We start from the raw sequence: 18,554 nt of genomic DNA, 5'->3' as shown, positions 1-18,554 counted from the left end.
GGATGCAGGTCATGCTATCCATTTCCTCATTAAGTTACACAACCAAATAAGTTTGGTTTTCACCCTTGCCTTGCAGCACCCTATGACCATTTTTACTGCGAAATAAACTTAATAAAAGCTAAATTAGCCTAGCACATGTGCGTTTTTTTTCAAGTTTAACAAGAGCGCATAGGTTGTTTTGACGTCCGTCATGGCGGAGCGGGCCGAGTTTCGAAGAGTCACGTCACATGCAAAGGGTCAAAGAGACCACAATGGGCATGCGCCAAATGCCTGCTTCCTTCTTATGTAAAACAGCGCCACCATAGGCGAAGTACAGTACTACACTGGCTTACCCTGGACTTACAAACAAAAAGGCAAATTTATATAAATTTAAGTAGACAAAGATGAGCAAATGGATAGAGAATTACATCTCATCTACCCTTTCCTTTAATATCATGTTGATCTTTTAATGAATACTTGAAGACAACCAATGATCTACAGTTTATTTTAACAGATTTACAGCTCTGGGGAAAAATGACATTGTGTAACAGCATCTCAACTAAAACACTAACGGATAACCCCAATGACACACGAGGAAACCTGCTGATCAGCTGTTGAAAGGGAAAGATACAATGACATCTCCATAATGCGTCCTGCTTTCCTATTTAATTAATCTGTTTAATCTGGATTCGAAAGAAAAAGTAGGGTTGAGCGATATGGATTCAAAACAAAATCTCAAATTTTTTTCATGCTAGGTGTGATTTTAATCTATTTTTCTCATCCTCTTTTCTAAAAAAAAAAAAAAAAGAAATTACAAATGTCAGAAAATATTTTTGAAATTAGCTTTTAGTTCAACCATGTCTTCTGTGAGTTGTATGACTGAGTATCTAAAGCCAGGCTACACAAATGTTATTTAATTACAAGAAAATATTTATATTAGCAAAATAAAGATGCAATTTTACATGAATAACATCTTAAAATTAAAAGAGGAAAAGTTGTTTTAACTGCAAGAGTTAAATGTAACTTCACAAGATGCTCAATATTCCTCATTTTAAACTTATTTTTTGTGTTGGCGTTCTCATAAAACTGCTTTTTCATTTTCCTAACATTACAACTTAATTCTGGCAATATTAGGTCCCTTTTCTCACATTTTGCTGTACTAAATTGTAGTAATTCTTGTAATTAAAAAAAGAAAATGCGAGCCTGGCCCTGACATTTCATTGTAGATCTGACCTGAATTCAAATCAAAGTTGTACAACAAGATGGCCGCCCAGGGCGCGATGACATCACACTGAACTACAGAAATGCAACGTGTGCATTGGTGGAGGAAAAAATTAAGTTTTCTAAAACAAAACAAAAATACGATTTATTGCCCAGCCCTAAAAGAAACTATTTAAATTATGTAAAATGTAGTTTTTTTTCTACCATAAGGCACTAAAAACCATTAGAAATAATTTGTTTTGAAAGCATATGTGCAGAATGTGCAATGACACATCAAAACACGAACACAGCAGGTGGTGTGCAGCTACTTCCAGTCCTCACACACTACTGCATGTGACGGTTATTTCTCGTACAGGTCGAGGGGGTAGTGCTCTTTGTACTGCTGGACGTGCCTGAACAGGGACTCCCTCTGCTTGGCCAGACTGGGGACCATCTCCTGGTAGACGTCGGTGAACAGCAGCTCTGGGTTGGGCTTCAGGCGCCTCTCCGCCTTCTCAAACGCCTCCATCACAGTCTTGCGTGACTGTTTCCTCCAGCTGCGCTCGTCGTCCTCGCTCCACCAGCTGCGCGCCGTCATGTAGTGTCTCAGCCGGGAGATTGGGTGGTCCTGCTTGTCCCAGTAGTTCACCTCGTCCACGGAGCGGTAGGCCGAGCTGTCGTCGCTGGTGCTGTGGTGCCCGATTCTGAGGAAGGACCAGAAATATTCATCAGGCTTTTCATATTTAAAAACATTTGAGAGGGAAAGTAGTTCCTTTAAATAAATAAACAACTTGAGAGGAGATTTTAACAAAAATTTGGTATTCAAATCCAACTGCACTGTGAGCCTTTGTTAGCCTTTAAATGTAGAATTCGAATAAACACTCTTGGGCAATGCAAAAAGGTTGTATTCAAATTTAATATAACTATAGACATGCCCTCCAGCAAGGAGCTGGAGGGCAAAAAGCTGATAGCCGACAATGGCTACCACGGTTCTAGCTGTCAAGTTGCTAACAAAACGCCCTAAATGTTAAATGTACGCTTGATATATAAAATAAAAAGGGCCGCAGTGCTTTGCTGCCAATTGTCAATACTACAGCAACTAGATACCAAGGTCAGGAAAAAGTTAAGAAAAAAATATAGCGAGGGCAGGTCACTCATGCTAGCTTGACTATGACAAACGTAACATGTAGATAGGCTGCAGAATTCGGTGTGTTTCAGTTCAGTAAAAAAAAAAAAAGAAAAAATAGGCAACCCACACAACAGCTTTCTAACAGATCATCATTAGAGCAATTTAAAAGTTTAAATTAGCTAATAAACCACAACTGTGTTAGCTTAGCTAATAGCAGCGGTAGCTAATCTACCACAGTGATCACTTATTAATAATCGCAAAATAAACGTCAAGCTATAAAACATAAAACTGTAACTGACTGAACGATCTGTTCTTTGTGTGGGAAATGTTGGCATGTTTTGTGATGTTGAATCCTGTTACATTAGTGGAGCTGTTGTCAGTCAGTCGTTATGGCAACTAGACGGTGTGTAGCGTAGCAGACACAGAGAGAGAGAGACATGCGTTTACCCAGAATGCCCTGCCCTGTAGTCAACTTCCTGCTTTTGGAGCAGTACTCTGGCCCAATTTTTGTTCATGTATGCTTTTGAACTGCACCAGGGTTCACTTCAACCAAATCAAGACTGAGGATTTTTGGCGGACCGTAGCTCGCTTTTTTGGTTCACATCCGAGTTTGATTGCGCATTCACACCTCCACAAACAAACCAGACTTTCTAGACAAACAACCTAGAGGTAGATTAATGTGGAATAAACAGGATTGGTGTGAGTGCACCCTAAGATATGTCTCTACTTCAAGTTTCTGGAATGGTTATTGGTACGTGTTCAATTTGCATCAATAGTCATTTGTGGTGATTTAAGGAGAATTCAGAAATCAACCAGACCCCAGCTGATCAACACAGACAATATGGTCCAAAACTACTGGAGGCAAAATCTTAAAAGTTTGCTGCTGAATTAAATTGCTTTTACTTCACTTAATTCTTTTCAAAACACCAGATTTATATTTAGACTTGTTTAACTGGTGTTAAAACATAATCCTTTATTAGCAATTCAGTAAAAGGCAAATGAAAGAACAGATGAGCAATAACAACTGCTATGTGCCATCTGGTCTGATGTCTTACAATAAACAAAAGCAACAGTTTTAAATTTTTTTCTAATTTGCTGGTGAATTACACTGCTTGGGTCAGAATTTGTGCAATGAAAATCTTGCCATATTGTGAGTGATTACATTTTTATGAGAAATAAGCTAAGAGACATCTTACTTCATTCACACTGCGGAGGCTTTGCCGGCTCAATCTTAAAAGCTTTGGCAGTAATTCGATTCCAGTCTCAGTGGGAACACCTGACACATTTGAGAGTGAAAGTATTTCCTTCAAACAACTTGTGGAGTTTTTTCCTTCACAAGAATTTGTTAATCAAATCCAACAGCACTGTATGCTTCTTGTTGTCAGGAACACATTTGGATGTAAAATTACCTTTTTTTAAAGGTGAAATCTCAACTTCATTAAACAGGTTAAATGTGGATTTTACTGACAATAAAGCTGCTATTGTGCTTTACGGCATAACTGCTGTGACTTTAATTTGCTGCACACGTCTTTTTTTTAATTCTTCCCCTCTCTCACTACTTGACTGTTAATGTTTTGGTTTGGAAATGAGGATGGAGTGTGTGGAAAAAGATCAAACTGCGAACCTGTAAGTCATCGCCTCGATAAGGAAAGGCTGGTTTTCAGCCACAGCCCTGCGCCGCGCTTCCTTTGTGGCGTTGTAGACGGCGAACACGTCGTTCCCGTCGACACGGATGGACATCATGCCATAACCAGGCCCTCGAGCAGCTGGAGAGAATTAAAAGAAGAAATGAAACGATTAATCAAATTAATCGTGATTAATCATGAGTTAACTGGGTTATAGAGACTAAAAAAGGCCATTTGCTGAAAGAACAACACATTCAGAGCAGTAATTAAGCCAAAATGTATTAAGAAGGCTTAAATAAATTTTCATAAATTATTAATTGTCAGAATAAACAATAGATTAATCAATGACCAGAGGTGTTCAGAGTATGCAAGTAAGAGTAGAACTACTTCAACATGTTTTTACTCAAGTAAAAGTAAAAAGTAGCCGTCCAAGAAATTACTCAAGAGTAAAAAAAGTATCTGTTAAAAATGTTTACTCAAATATCAATCATTTAATATTTAAAAATTAAATAATCACATGGAACAAAATATAAACTTACGTGGAAATTTTCATATTTTAAGGATCAAAATGAAAATAATTCACATAAGCAAAGCAAAAATAACAAAGTGAGGCAAAAATAATTTTCCAAATCAGTCTCTTTCAAAATAAAACTGCAGGTCTGTGTCTGGTGAATCTTTGGTTAAAACATGTTTTTCATTCAGTGGGTAGAAAATCCAGAAATTTTACTCAAGAGCAGAGATACTTCATAATAAAATTACTCAAAGCACATTTTTCCAAAAAGTTACTCAATTAAATATAACTAGTTACTCCAAAACTCCGTTTACCCCGTAACTGATAACCTATTTTCGTCTTTAAATCGTCTCACCGATGCCGTCGCCTCTGTACTGCTCGTTGGTCGGGGTGGAGATCGCGTAGCCGTTGTTGCGACAGAAGAAGATCAGCGGACACTCGAGTGTCGCTGAGAAGTTGAAGCCGGCGTGAGCGTCCCCTTCGCTGGCCGCTCCCTCCCCGAAGTAACAGATCACCGCGCGGTTCATGTTCTCCCTCTTCAGGGCGTACGCAGCTCCCACCGCTGAGGAACATCAACATTCAGCGTCAACATTCACATATCAGAGGTTAAATCAGGGTTCACACACTTTTCCCATAGTAAAATTTAAGCACTTTTCAAGCATTTAAAGGGGAGTTTTCAAACTTTCCCAGCACCACATATTATATGGTAACATTTATTACTGTGATTAATGTTTTGTGATATTAATCTACATTATAAAACAGAGACAATCTGACATAAAACAAAATGTTACGTTTTTAAATGTCCTACAAGCCTAAATGATCTGAGAACAAAATGTTAATTTGACATAAAAATCCCCCGAATTCAGTAGCATATTAAAATATGAGCCAAAGTATATTTCAATTACACAGATCAATAAGGAATTGGGCGGCTGAAATGGGTTTCCTCCGCAGGGTGGCTGGGCTCTCCCTTAGAGATAGGGTGAGAAGCTCGGTCATCCAGGAGGGCCTCAGAGTAGAGCCGCTGCTCCTCCACGTCGAGAGGAGCCAGTTGAGGTGGTTCGGGCATCAGGATGCCTCCTGGACGCCTCCCTGGTGAGGTGTTCCGGGCACGTCCCACCGGGAGGAGGCCTCGGGGAAGACCCAGGACACGCTGGAGGGATTACGTCTCTCGGCTGGCCTGGGAACGCCTTGGGGTTCCTGGAGGAGCTGGAAGAAGTGGCTGGGGAGAGAGAAGTCTGGGCCTCCCTTCTGAAGCTGCTGCCCCCGCGACCCGACCCCGGATAAGCGGAAGAAAATGGATGGATGGATGGATGGATGGAATAAGTAATTGGGAATAATAAATATTTATTACATTGAAACAACCCAAACAAATCTTGTTGACGTAAATTAAATGCTCGGATTAAATGCTGAAACCACAAAATACAAAGAAAGCTAAAGAAAAAAATTAAAGAAAATAATGTTATCACAAGATTTTCTGGCATTCAGCAAATAGAAATAATTTTATTAGTTATTAATGACCTAAAGAAATAAAAGTTTAATCTGATTTAACTTTAAGCAGTGAGAAAAAAAAAAGTTTTTTTATTATGTGTATAAAAACATCCAGTTTCAACTATATGTGATGTTTTCAAAATTTAGGCTTTTAATCCAATGTTAGATTGAACTTTATTACAAAACTGTGTAGTTTGAATATCAAACACGTTTAAGGACTTTATACAGAATTCAAGCACTTTCCAAACATTTTGTTGAGGCAAATAACCTTCCTGCTCAAATTAAACACCTAAACATAAACACAGTACCTTCACAAACTTTTGAAATCATAGAAAGTTACAAAAAATATCTAAAAACTGTTCATGTTTCCAGTATTTAATAGAAATAACTTTAGAAATTTTAAATGACCTCAAACAAGAAAAGTTTAATCTGATTAAACTTCAGAAAGTGAGAAAAAAAATTTTTTATTAGGTATGTGCAATAATGTTTTCCAAATTTATGCTTTTAATGAAACATTAGCTTCCACTTTATTACCAGACTGTGCAGTTTGAATGTCAAACATTTTCAAGGACCTTTTCCCATAAATCAAGCACTTTCCATGTCGTGTTAGTTAAAAGCGGCTGAGCGGCCTCACCCTGAGGAATCTGCGTGGCCAGAGGAGACGAGATGGTGACGAAGTGCAGATCCTTGGAGCCGTAGTGGACGGGCATCTGGCGACCTTTCCCGAGGTCGTCGGCGTTGGCGTAGCACTGAGCCATGAACAGATCCAGGGGGAAACCGCGGTACATCAGCACTCCTGAGGAGCCACAGGGGAATATTTATATACGAGAACCACAAACAGTAACGGTCATCATACGGCTAACGGAACCGCAGTACAGAATCAAGGTGCTGAATAACTCAACTGGAAGGAAAATGCTTGGAATATATTTGCATTTATTTGAGCTGCAGGACTGGATGGAAATTTTCAATCGCGTTAACAGCAGGGTCTGTAATTTATGACATTTTAATCAAAAACTATATATCTAAAAACACATTTTTGCTGCTAAATCATTTTATGAGTTCAGAAACAAAGATATTTATTGTTTTTAATCTGTTTTTTAGGTTGTTTAACCATCAGATTGGTGCAAAAATGCTTTTATATCCATTCAGCTTTCCAGTGTTTCAGGAACTCTGATCATTCATGGAACTGAAATAAGACAAAACTTAAAAGTAACTGTTCAGCAAACTAGAGATAATTTTTTTAAGTCAATAATTTCTTAATATTGATGAAAAAGTACTAATTTCACAGGCAAATTCTTTCACTTATAGTCTTGTAAAATGTGAAATAATTTGCCAGAGGATTTTTACTTTTTTATAAATCAAGCTTCAACAATTATTGACTTAAAACAAGCTCCTGTATCTTGCTGTAATATTCTTGTACGTTAATTTTGTTTTATTTCAAGTATAATAAGACATTTGCATTAGAAAATAGACCAAAAATACTTGATAAAATTTATTTTGCAGTGTATATGCAAATAAGCAAAATATAGAACATTCCTGCTATAAAACCTGTTAAATTTCATTCTATTTTTATTTTCTGTTGATTTACCACAAAAAAAATAATCAACAAAATACACTGGAGTTAGTGAAAAACCCCTAAGGGTGTGAATACTTTTGAAGCAACGCATGACATGCAAAACCATCCTGAGGCAATACTTTGAATAGAAACCATGACATTTACAGGGTTAAAGGTCGTAAAGTATAATAGGAACAGCTTTTATCGTACCAGCTTCTCTGTATTGACCAAAAACCAAGTCATTAGACTCGAGAGCTGCAGCGCTGCCGATGTGCGTCCCCTCCTCTCCGTAGTTGGTCATGTAGAAGGAGATTCGACCCTGAAAACAAACAATCACATTTTACATCAAATTCCACCTGTTCTCTGGTTAAACCTCGAAGTAAAATCCGGACCTGTCTCTGAGACTCGTAGAGAATCCGGTCCATTGTGTTCAGCAGCGTCATCTTCTGGTAGAAGTTTAGAACCGTCTCTTTGGAGAGCTGAACGGGAAACAAACAGCAGAGCTCCTAATGTGAACTTTAACAACGACACATACAGGTAGAGTGGATTTACCTGGGGGTCCTCAGAGGGGTTGATTATCTTGCCCTGCCTGTCCATCACCCGGTACACGGGAATCCCGGAAATAACATTGGGCTGAATGAATTCAAGATGGTCCACGAACTCTGCAGAGGCGCCGGGAAACTGGGGCTTTTCCAGAGACGAGTCAAAGGGCTCCTGCTGCTGCTGCACAGCCTGGAGGAGGAAAAGTTCATCGTTTTACTCTCAACAAGCCTCCAGTATGCGAGTAACTACAGATCTGACTGGATTACTTTGTAATTCTTGATATAAAACAGTTGAACTAGGGATGCAAGATTAATGAGTTAATCTAAAGTTGACTAATCTCAATTAACAATAAATTGATGAGCAGCCAATTTCTTAAAAACCTGAGTTTTTTCTTGTATTTCCATAACAGAAAGAACAATTTTTTTCAGAATATTCTGAATTAAAAATATATATTTTAAATTTTAACATTATTTTGTATCAGCTGTTGGAAAAACACTGACTGAATAAACAGAATTTTTTGGTTTTCTAACATTATTAAACTTAGAAAATATAACAAAACAGAAACCTCTTAGATTGTTGAATATAAAAATAAAAGATGAAAAGAATAAATATCATAAGCACTTATTTCCCAATGCATATAGAGATATTTATACGGAAGTGCCGTCTGTGGTTGCTCCTGTGTTATCACATCCTCGACTCCGTAGCAAATCAGTCATTTTTGAATAAAAAGCTGACATTTCTCTATTACAGTGACAAATTACGCTTGTCTAGTGAGTCTATTTCAAGACAGAACCGCATAAAGTCCATTTTCCATCCCAAACCGGACTCTGTTTGGACCGTTGCCCTTTCCCGTTCTTGGATATCTCCGCCATCTTTTCAACCTGCCCATCAACGGCTCCGTTTATGGAGGACCAGCGACGCCCTCTACTGGAAGGCGGCCGAACTACAACACTAAAAGAAGATCCAACCGGACGTTATTAGTTAATCTATTGGAATTAATTTAGATTTAATAAGCAGATGATTGTCAATAAATCGTAACTCGATTAATTGTTTTTATGTCAACAAAAAAGGAAAGAGAAACTACATTGATATTTGCCTATTTAGAAGAAAAAGACTTGGTGCAGCACAAAGGGAGTGTCTGACTAACGGACCGTGAAGTCTACATTTGCATTTTCTACAATCGTAGCGAACGGAGACACAGTGTCCACCAGCTGGGTGTCCTCAAGACAAAACAAGTGGTGAGATTTTAACTTCTACTGTCTGGTAAAAAAAAAAGAGATACTTCTGGTTCTTGCTTGAATAAAAGTCTTAAAATTTATCAGTCTGTTTTAAAGCATGTTAAAGCATTTAGTCACACGGAAAGTTTCCATAGACCAGTGATTCTTAACCTTTTTTGAGGTACCGAACCCCCCAGTTTCATATGCTGCATTCACCGAACCCTTCTTATCCCAAGACACACAAAATACTTTGCGGTATTCTGATTTAGTAATGTAATTATATTAGCTGTGTTACCACTCCCATGCCACTAGAGCAGGGGTGTCAAACTCCAGTCCTCAAGGGCCGCCGTCCTGCAGTTTTTAGATGTGCCACAGCTACAAAACACTGGAATGAAATGGCTTAATTACCTCCTTCTTGTGTAGATAAGTTCTCCAGAGCCTTGCTAATGACCTAATTATTCTATTCAGGTGTGGTGCAGCAGAGGCACATCTAAAGGTTGCAGGGCAGTGGCCCTCCAGGACTGGAGTTTGACACCTGTGCACTAGAGGCAGTAGCCACCCCGAAAAGATGCGACTAAGGAGCAGATTTAGACTATTATGTATTTTCCAGGAACACAGTGCCATTTTAGAGTACAATCAAGTAACTATGTTACCTTGAAGAGGCCTAGAAAATTGTGGACAAGACAGTATTTGACACATTCTACAGGAAAGACAAACCACAAATAGTTAGGGGTATTTAAGCTGACTGTCCAGAGTGTTTTTCTCAAGTACATTCAAGGAAAGTTGAGTAGAAGAAAAAAAGTGTGGTGGAAAAAGGGAAAAAGCCTGAGCTACACTTATTACAGTCCTTGCATTAAGCCACTCCTGAAGTAGCGACGTAAGAAAAGTCTTACATAGCCTAAGTGCAACAAGGACTAAATCTGTGGTTCTGATTTCTGGTTATCAGAGCCCACAGTAAAGCACATTTAACGAGTCTCCATACTGCCACACACCTGACTTAAACAAACGGTCAGTAGCACTTCAGGGGAGGAGGTAAAATATATTCATGCTGGTATATGTATGACTTTACTATTGCAGTGACTTATTTACACTGATTATAGTATTTAATGCTCAAATAGATACATTTCTTAATTAACCAACTCAGTTACACATTCTTTTGGAACAAAGCATAGATGCTGAAATTTTGCCCATACAATACAGTACCTTTATTCTTTATTTATACACTTCATTTGTTTACTGCTTAAAGTACGTCCTTCAACATTTACAACAACGCTTATTGGTACCCGTATGTGGCCTGCCATGTAGGTGTTCTAAAATAGCTGGTACCCTGGTTAGTTTGAGTCCTCACACCCCTTTGTTTGACCAATAGGAAGAAAGCTAGCCAAAACTTTAGTCGGCCGGCTACATAGCTGGCTTTCAGTGTCCCAACGAATGACAATAACTCACAAAAATCTAATTTAAAATCAAGTCGTATTACTGCATTACGGTATTAAGTTTTTTGTTGTTTTTTTTGTCGCCTGCATTGTCGAGACAAAAACAGTTGCCTTAGTCTCAAAGATCCTAACATAAGTACCTTGTTTACAAACTATCGCGAGAATTAAATGCAGATTTTAGCACCTAGGAAGCCAAATAAAATGCTCGCCATGACCCCTCTCATTGCTGAGCGACTTTAATGCGCAACCACTGCACCTAGTTAGGCCAAAACGGGGCATCCTCTAGAGATATTTGTGGGGTTACATATAACTAAACCCATCTTAAATATGTATTTTAGTTTGAATTGAAGTGGTTTAAACTCACAGTGACTCTGAAGGACCGACGCTGCAGCAGCCTCGGCGACTTCAGTGCAGCCGTTTGCCGGACAGCATGACGACATAACCCAGATATTCTGCTCATACTGCTAACAGCCGCCATCTGAATTCTTCAGCCGCTTGGTAGAACTCCCAGAAACAGTATTTGCTGAACGGTTACAGTAATGAGTTTGACTTCAACAGGATAAAGTGAAAAACTCTCAGACCTCCACTGCTCCCATTCACTCTTTTTCTTGCGGTATGTACGGTTGGATGACGCCATACTGCCCCCTTTAGGCTAGATAGTGACATTAATCTGGTGCATCTCTTAACCCCCTGATGCGTAACTGGGTCCTTTTTGACCCGGTGAGGTCATCTTTTTGCAATATCTTTGTAAAGAAAGATTTTCATCACTTCATATTCCAGGTATTCCTCAAGAAACATGTTACTGATATCATGCAATTCACATTTTTAATTTACCTTTTATACATTTTAAGAAATAGCATGTTTTATGTTTACCGCCCCATTCTTCCGTGAGTGGGTCCAAAATGACCCGCATTCATTTCCTATGGAATTTAATGGGAATCTTTGTTTCTTACCAACTGTGAATGTCAGGAAAACATTTTTTTTGTGAACCAAACACACTGAGACCTAAGTGTTACCCCTGAATAATAATATTTTACACAGCAAGAACACTTACATATAAGTATTATCTTTATTTTTATCTCACAAATGTTTATGTGTGTCAATCATGAGTACTCTGACAGCGTTATTGTCACAAATCAACATATTAGCCTTCTTCAAAGTTGGCCAACACTAGTTATCTAACCAACTAGCTAACATTACCACTTATACTTTATTGTGCAGGTGTATTATTTGTGTGTGTGTGTGTGTGTGTGTGTGTGTGTGTGTGTGTGTGTGTGTGTGTGTGTGTGTGTGTGTGTGTGTGTGTGTGTGTGTGTCTGACACCCTGGATGAGAAAACCAAGAGAGCGATTGTGTTGAATGACATACAAAACCTGTTGATCAATGTGTTAAAGGTTCTTTCTTTTATCATTTCAATAAATAAAATAAAAATTCATAGCTATAGAAATAAATAAATAAATAAGCCAGAAAAGTATAGAGTGCCTTCTCTGGGAGGATGTCCTGCCCCAAGTGGAGGAGTTCAAGTATCTCAGGATCTTCTTCACCAATGAGGGAAAAATGGAGCAGGAGATCGACAGCCGGATTGGTGCAGCGTCTGCAGTGAAGCGGGCTCTGTACCGATCTGTCATGGTGCAGAGAGAGCTGAGCCAAAAAGCGAAGCTCTTGATTTACTGGTTGATCTAAGTTCCTACCCTCGTCTATGGTCATGAGCTTTGGTCATGTCCGAAAGAACGAGGTCACAGATACAAGTGGCCAAAATTAGTTTTCCCTGTAGGGTGTCTGGGCTCTCCCTTAGAGATAGGATGAGAAGCTCAGATATCCAGGAGGGACTCAGAGTAGAGCTGCTGCTCCTCCACGTCGAGAGGAGCCAGTTGAGGTGGCTCGGGCATCTGGTGAGGATGCCTCCTGGATGCGTCTCTGGTGAGGGGCACGTCCCACCGGGAGGAGGCCCCAGGGAAGAACCAGGACACACTGACGATGTTTCTCAGCTGGTCTGGGAATGCCATGGGTTCCCCCAGAGGAGCTGGAACAAGTGACTGGGGAGAGGGAAGACTGAGCCTCCTTACTTAGGCTGCTGACCCCGCGACCCGACCCCAGATAAATGGAAGATGGATGGATGGATGGATGGATGGATGGATGGATGGATGGATGGATGGATGGATGGATGGATGGATGGATGGATCACACACATACACACAATCACATGCGTGACGCACATAGCGTAATAGAATGGAGACAGTAATGTTAGCTAGCCTGGTTAACTAGCTAGTTTCAGGAAACGTGCTCTTTTGCACCCACCCCATGCCCCCCACATGGTTGAACAAAACTATATTCGTGGTCGGACTGTAGATCGCTGCGAATGGTTGACCTACATTGGACCTGAATCCAGCAACAACTCAACATTAACATGCAATTCCAGCATGAATTTGGGTTTACAGTAGCTAAATAAATTATTTACCGGGAGATCCGAACTCATAGAAATAACATGGGTTATTTCTAGTTTGTTGTTAGCAATAGCATTGTTATCATAGACTAATTACTTAAAATAGTACAACTCACAACTCACTACTCACCGGGCAGAAACAGCCATGTAATGTTTCTTTTGGTCCTAAATAGTTGACCCAACCAACAACATAATTTTATGCTCCAGGCTTTTGAAACCTTTCATCTGGCTCGTCATATAATATGAGGTCTGCAGCTCCAGATAGTGAGTTATGTGGATCTCCTCGACACCAGGTAAATCCTCAAAATTATAAGAGAAGTTTTTTTTACTCATACGATATGGATCTGTCTGTTCCAGCCCATTTAGGGCATTATGGTACTCGCTGTGATCCATTTTGCTGTTTTGAACCAGAGAAATCCGCTTCCGGACCACCATCTGAATTTCGCGCTCATCCAGGTCACGTGTCTGAAACCCAGCAATAAATTGCACTATATAACCTGCTCAAAAAATAAAGGGAACACTTAAACAACACAATATAACTCCAAGTAAATCCAACTTCTGTGAAATCAAACTGTCCACTTAGGAAGCAACACTGATTGACAACGGGGACCCTCGTCGGGTCAGTAGTATTTTGATGATTATAGCTCACATTAGAAGAAAAGCCCAGCTCCAGTTTCTCCTTAAAATTTGATTTTAAAAAATAACAGAAAACATCGGTTGAAGAGCTCCTTTTTCATAAATTACTGTATTAATGCAAAGCAAAGTGCCTATCTAAAGCTTTTCTTTTGTCACCTGCTTTCAACTGTAAATGGTGTCCATTTTGTAATCGTTCACTATAAACGCAGGCATCTGCTTAATGAGTCAAGAAGTAATAAAATAGTTTTTCATATAACCAGGGAATCAGGGGAGAGCGCGAACGCAGTCCCCCACTACCATAAATTATGCAGTCGAGATTCCCACATTTGGGGAATTCGCAGGGGTCAGCACAGCCGAAGTGCAATGGCTGAGCCTCACCCTGGGTGAACCACCTTCATGATCATGGTATCTCCCCTGCCAGGTAAGTATGAGTTGCTCTTCTCTCTCGCTGCGATGTCTTTCGCAGACATACCCACATGACTCACGGTGCCGACACATTCTTAGCTTTAAAAAAAAAAAAAAAAAGATCCGGAAGGCTGCCCTGTGACTTTAGCTAAAACATACTGGGAATATTGGGTTATAGAAACAAGAGAAAATGTTATATTTAATGTTTAAAATAACGTTTGATTACCCATAATGCAACGCTATGATAGCTTTGCTAAAGCTAACAAACGGCTGACACGTTTTTACTCTTTCCAGCTTCCGCTAAAGCTCCAAAAACCAAGCAGATGGATCACGATTTAAACAAACATCAGCATGATAGTATTTAATAAATATAACACACAATACTTAATTACTTTTTCTTTAATTTCAAATTTAATTTCTCTGTGTTTCTTGGTGTGATGACGTCAGAAACAATTCTGCTGCCACCTGCTGTTCGTTAGTGAAAACTGCATCCATCAGAGGGGAAACGGAAGACAAACTACAAACTGATTCCAATTTTCAGACCATCTTCACACAACAGTAGTTCAGGACATGGGTACAAATTACATGATTTTCCTCCTCAAGTTGATGATAGAATATTAAAGTCTACAATTTTTGGTCGAAATTTCTTTAAATAAATTATATAAAATGTGGATGTTTTGTGGTTGATGGCAGTTAAACCCATTAACTTAGGGAGGAACTACTAAAACCAGAGCCTGGAGGCGATATTGCTGTACTACTCTCTTGGTGCTAGAAATCAGGACTTATGTTTGAAAATACAGTTTTAATTCCTGCAATGCAATGCTGCATTAGCCTAGCTGGAGTTAAATGAGAAAGAGTATATTGTTTATATTTGAAACACTCTAGGCAACTTATCTAAACTCACACAAAACATAAAACACATAAACATGTTGTTTTATGTTTAAAGCAACATTTAAGCATGAAAATTGTCGCAGCAAAGAGATATTAAGGCATCAAGATTCTATAGAAAATCCTCCTTCAGTTTAAAATCACATCAATAAATGCATGTAGCCTCTCTATAACTTATGATGTAATTAGAGCTTTCTATAATTTTTAAAAGAATTCTCTGTACTTTATATTAAAGTTTTTCAATTTTGATTACTGTCCCTAATGGCACTCCATAGGTTAGTGCCTAAAAACAACCAGCGTGAAACACCTTCAGATCTCCGGGGCTCCGACTACAGTTGGTTGAGCAGTTTGTGAGTCAGAAACTGTTTCTGGGTGGAGTCGGGCTCGCTTTCCACTCTGGTCCATTTAACACATTCCTGTCTGGCTGGAATGCCGTGAAGGGAGTAAAACACCAAAACAAATCCTCCAGTCGGGCCTGTTCGACTGGCTCGCTCTGCCGAATCATGCTTTAAACCGGTGGACATTAAAACAGCAGATGGCTTGGCCGCAGATTCAACCACCATCTCACCCCAAAGGTCAGAGGGCAGCTGGACTGGAGGGGACGGGAGGCTGGGAGTGGACCAGTAAACCGATGAGGGAGCAGAGGGAGGATGGCGAGGGAGCAGCAGCAGACAACCAGCAGCAATGGACGACTCTCAACAGGTGAGCTGCGTTCAAGCAACCAGAAATGTTTCACTGTGACTGGAAATGTTTCAGAAATCTGTCAACATCCAGCAACAGGTGGATCGTTTAGCGTTTGACAGCTTGTCGCTCATTTTAAGAAACAGTTCAGGTTGGATTTCAAGTTCCTCGTGTGGCCCACTTCCTCCGAGTTAAACCCGAGAAATTAAAATTCAACTTGCTCTAGGCTCATATGTCTTATATACAAACTCTGAAGAGTAAAAGTGATCCCAGTTCACCAGCATGGCTGGAACCACTCCCAGTAACGAACTACAGAAAACACCAAATCAGTGTTTTCTGAATGAAAGGCTATAATCTGGCCTAGACGATCTGGCACTGCCAGTTCATCACATGCATCACATGCTGACTTAAGTTCTCAGTTTTCATATAATCCCTAATGGTTTAACATTTTATAAACATCAGTAATGAAAGCATCCATTATCAGTAAAAACTCCAGACTTTTCTACCAGGACAAAGGTTGAGGCTTGTGCTCCATGTGACGTTCACTGCATTTTGACACTAAGTGGAACTTATATCAAAGTGTACAAAAGATAAAATAAAATAAAAAAAATACTGAAACTCAAACGTTTTGATTGATCTAAAACATTTTCGAATTCTTTTGAGAATTTTTGAGAAATTTTCTAGAAAAAAAAAAGGAAATTTCAGTTTTTCTACAAAATTTGAGAGATGTTTTTATCTCCTAAGTTTTATGGTGGAAAAGTTTGAAAACCTTCCTTTAAAATCCTTGAATAGTGCTTGATTTTTTAAAGAAAATGTAAAAAAAATATATTTTATTTCCTCTCCTAACACTGTTGCACCCAATGTGCAGAGCAATATTGTTCACACTAAAAACACTACTAATAACAGATAAAAATGTAAACTGTGTGTCTCTTTTACAAAGATAATAATAATAATAATAAAAAGCTGGACATAAATTTAAGTGCGTTTGTACGTTTCTTCTGCTTTGTTAAAGTTTCAAGGCAAATATCTTCCCTATTTTCTAACAACTTCTATTTAGTTTAATTTGCATGTATCCAGTTCATTTGAACTCTCTTCCGCTGTTTTTCTGTATTTCTCCCTTCCAGTTTAATAGACATCCTAAGTGAAGCTCAGCCCGGAGGCAGGTTTTGGTCCCAGACTCTGAAAACTGTGTGCTGCTTCGCCCCGGTGGCTGCAGTGTGGTTCGCCTGCCAGCTGGAGGCGCTGCCGGGCCCCGCTCTGCCGCAGCAGGACGCGTGCTGCAGGCTGCTCTTACTGTGTTTACTGTGGGCGGTTCTGGCTGGAGCTATTTACGCCCTGAAAGGCTGCCTGCAGCCAGAACCGAACCGGGTGAGCAATGCCACATAAACACAGTCATATTTACTGCTTTTAAACTTTTAATTTGCTCATTCTATAAATGTTTTTACACGTCGAAATTCAAGCAATTTCAAGAACTTTAAAGGAAAGTTTTCTAACTTTTCCATCACACCTTGGAGTCAAAAATGATCTTAAGAAGATATTTTCAATTCACTGTTTTAAGGTATAATTTATATGATGTATTTAGGGCCATTGTTGATAAAAAAAAAAGGAGTAAATTTACGCCAACATTTTTTTGATTAGTCTCAGACAATATCTCAACAAAACAAGAAAATTCTCTGAGCTTGAAAAGCTGAAAAAAATTGCTAGAAACAACTTCAACATTTTAAAGTTAGTCTCAGAAACTTTCCAGAAAATTTGGGAAATTTCAGAGCTTGATTATTCAACTTTTCAAACTAAGACATTTTTCTAAAGTCAAAAACTTTTCAGACAAACAAAACTCTAAAAACATGTTCCGTTAAGTTTTGTAGCTTTTAGTAAATATAATTTGGTAATAACCTAAAACAAGAAATTTCTATTCTGATTTAACTTCAGACAGCAAACAAAAAATCTGTGTAGCTGTAAACGTTTTCCTAATTTAGGCTTTTAATCAACTTTATTATAAAACTCTGCACTTTCAAGGACTTTATACAGAAATCAAGCACTTTCCAAACCTTGAAAACATTAAATTTTGAAGACTTTGAAGCACCCTGATGTGTTTTCAGCAGGAACCTCCACAGACGACACAGCAGCTGGTTGAGCCTGAAATCAGCAAACATCTGAATTCATGGTGAAGTTTTAATATTTTAGATTCATTTCTAGCTTCATTTACCACCAGTTGTTTAGAATAATAATTATTTTGTATTTTTATTTCTTTTAAACTGCAGCCCGCTCTCCGGGCCGCCCCCGGTTTGGACCCCGCAGGTCTCGGTTCCTCTGACCCGGGCCCTGACCGACAGTCTGCTGCTGTGTGTGCTCCAGGAGCCGCTGCAGGCCCTCGCCGTGTCCCACATCGAGGCTCTCCGCTCCAGGCTGCAGGTGAGACGGAGAACCAAGAGGCAACATTTGTGTTTTTAATCACGGATCGGTTTGAAGTCTTATGCTTGGAAATATCAAAAAGGAAGACATGTTCCTCTCAGGATTACACAGATTCCCCCCACAGATTTAGCCTCAGGCAGAACAGAACTGCCGCTGTTTTGTATTCTGAATCAAAAACAGCGTCTTCATCTGAATCCTGTTCCTGCAGGCGGTGGCTGTCACCCTGGAGAGGGTGAACTTTGGCCAGGAGGTGAACCTGGAGGAGGCGGGCCGAGGCTCCGCGCTCACGGACAAGCTAAGGCTGCTCTGCGCCTACCTGCAGCAGAGGTCAGTACCACCGAATCCAGCCACACAGGGAGTTATAAGCGCCAAAGCTGGGGAACAATAGTCTGCTTGGGGGGGGGAAGAAG

The 18,554-nt window shown here is 39.5% G+C and overlaps 2 protein-coding genes across 5 annotated transcripts in view; one reads left to right on the top strand and one right to left on the bottom strand.

The window, feature by feature from the left end:
* Positions 1–467: 467 nt before the first annotated feature.
* Positions 468–11,308, bottom strand: bckdha (branched chain keto acid dehydrogenase E1 subunit alpha). 2 transcript variants are annotated; one of them, XM_008426444.2, is made up of 8 exons: positions 11,045–11,308; positions 8,040–8,219; positions 7,880–7,966; positions 7,698–7,806; positions 6,567–6,728; positions 4,800–5,006; positions 3,933–4,074; positions 468–1,883 (listed from the first exon to the last, which is right to left on the bottom strand). In XM_008426444.2, the coding sequence occupies exons 1-8, from the start codon at positions 11,156–11,158 to the stop codon at positions 1,541–1,543; spliced, it is 1,344 nt and encodes a 447-aa protein (XP_008424666.1). In that variant the 5' UTR covers positions 11,159–11,308; the 3' UTR covers positions 468–1,540. The 2 variants fall into 2 exon arrangements, with proteins under 2 accessions (XP_008424666.1, XP_017163553.1); XM_017308064.1 differs by lacking the exon at positions 11,045–11,308 and adding an exon at positions 8,684–8,785.
* A 2,723-nt stretch (positions 11,309–14,031) lies between these two features.
* LOC103475056 (uncharacterized) overlaps positions 14,032–18,554 on the top strand; it is a 16,554-nt gene continuing 12,031 nt past the window's right edge. The window contains exons 1-6 of one of the 3 annotated variants that reach the window (XM_008426443.2): positions 14,032–14,179; positions 15,627–15,753; positions 16,857–17,100; positions 17,832–17,896; positions 17,994–18,144; positions 18,353–18,471. In XM_008426443.2, the coding sequence (XP_008424665.1) occupies positions 14,155–14,179; positions 15,627–15,753; positions 16,857–17,100; positions 17,832–17,896; positions 17,994–18,144; positions 18,353–18,471 (731 nt within the window). In that variant the 5' untranslated portion in view covers positions 14,032–14,154. Of the gene's footprint in view, positions 14,180–15,498; positions 15,754–16,856; positions 17,101–17,831; positions 17,897–17,993; positions 18,145–18,352; positions 18,472–18,554 lie in introns of those variants that run through there. The other 2 variants (XM_008426442.2, XM_008426441.2) reach the window with 2 other exon arrangements.

The sequence above is a fragment of the Poecilia reticulata genome, linkage group LG13 (assembly GCF_000633615.1).
Source record: "Poecilia reticulata strain Guanapo linkage group LG13, Guppy_female_1.0+MT, whole genome shotgun sequence".
NCBI lineage: Eukaryota > Metazoa > Chordata > Actinopteri > Cyprinodontiformes > Poeciliidae > Poecilia > Poecilia reticulata.
Note: the sequence above shows the minus strand (reverse complement) of the source record. Positions and strands in the feature narration are given on the sequence as shown.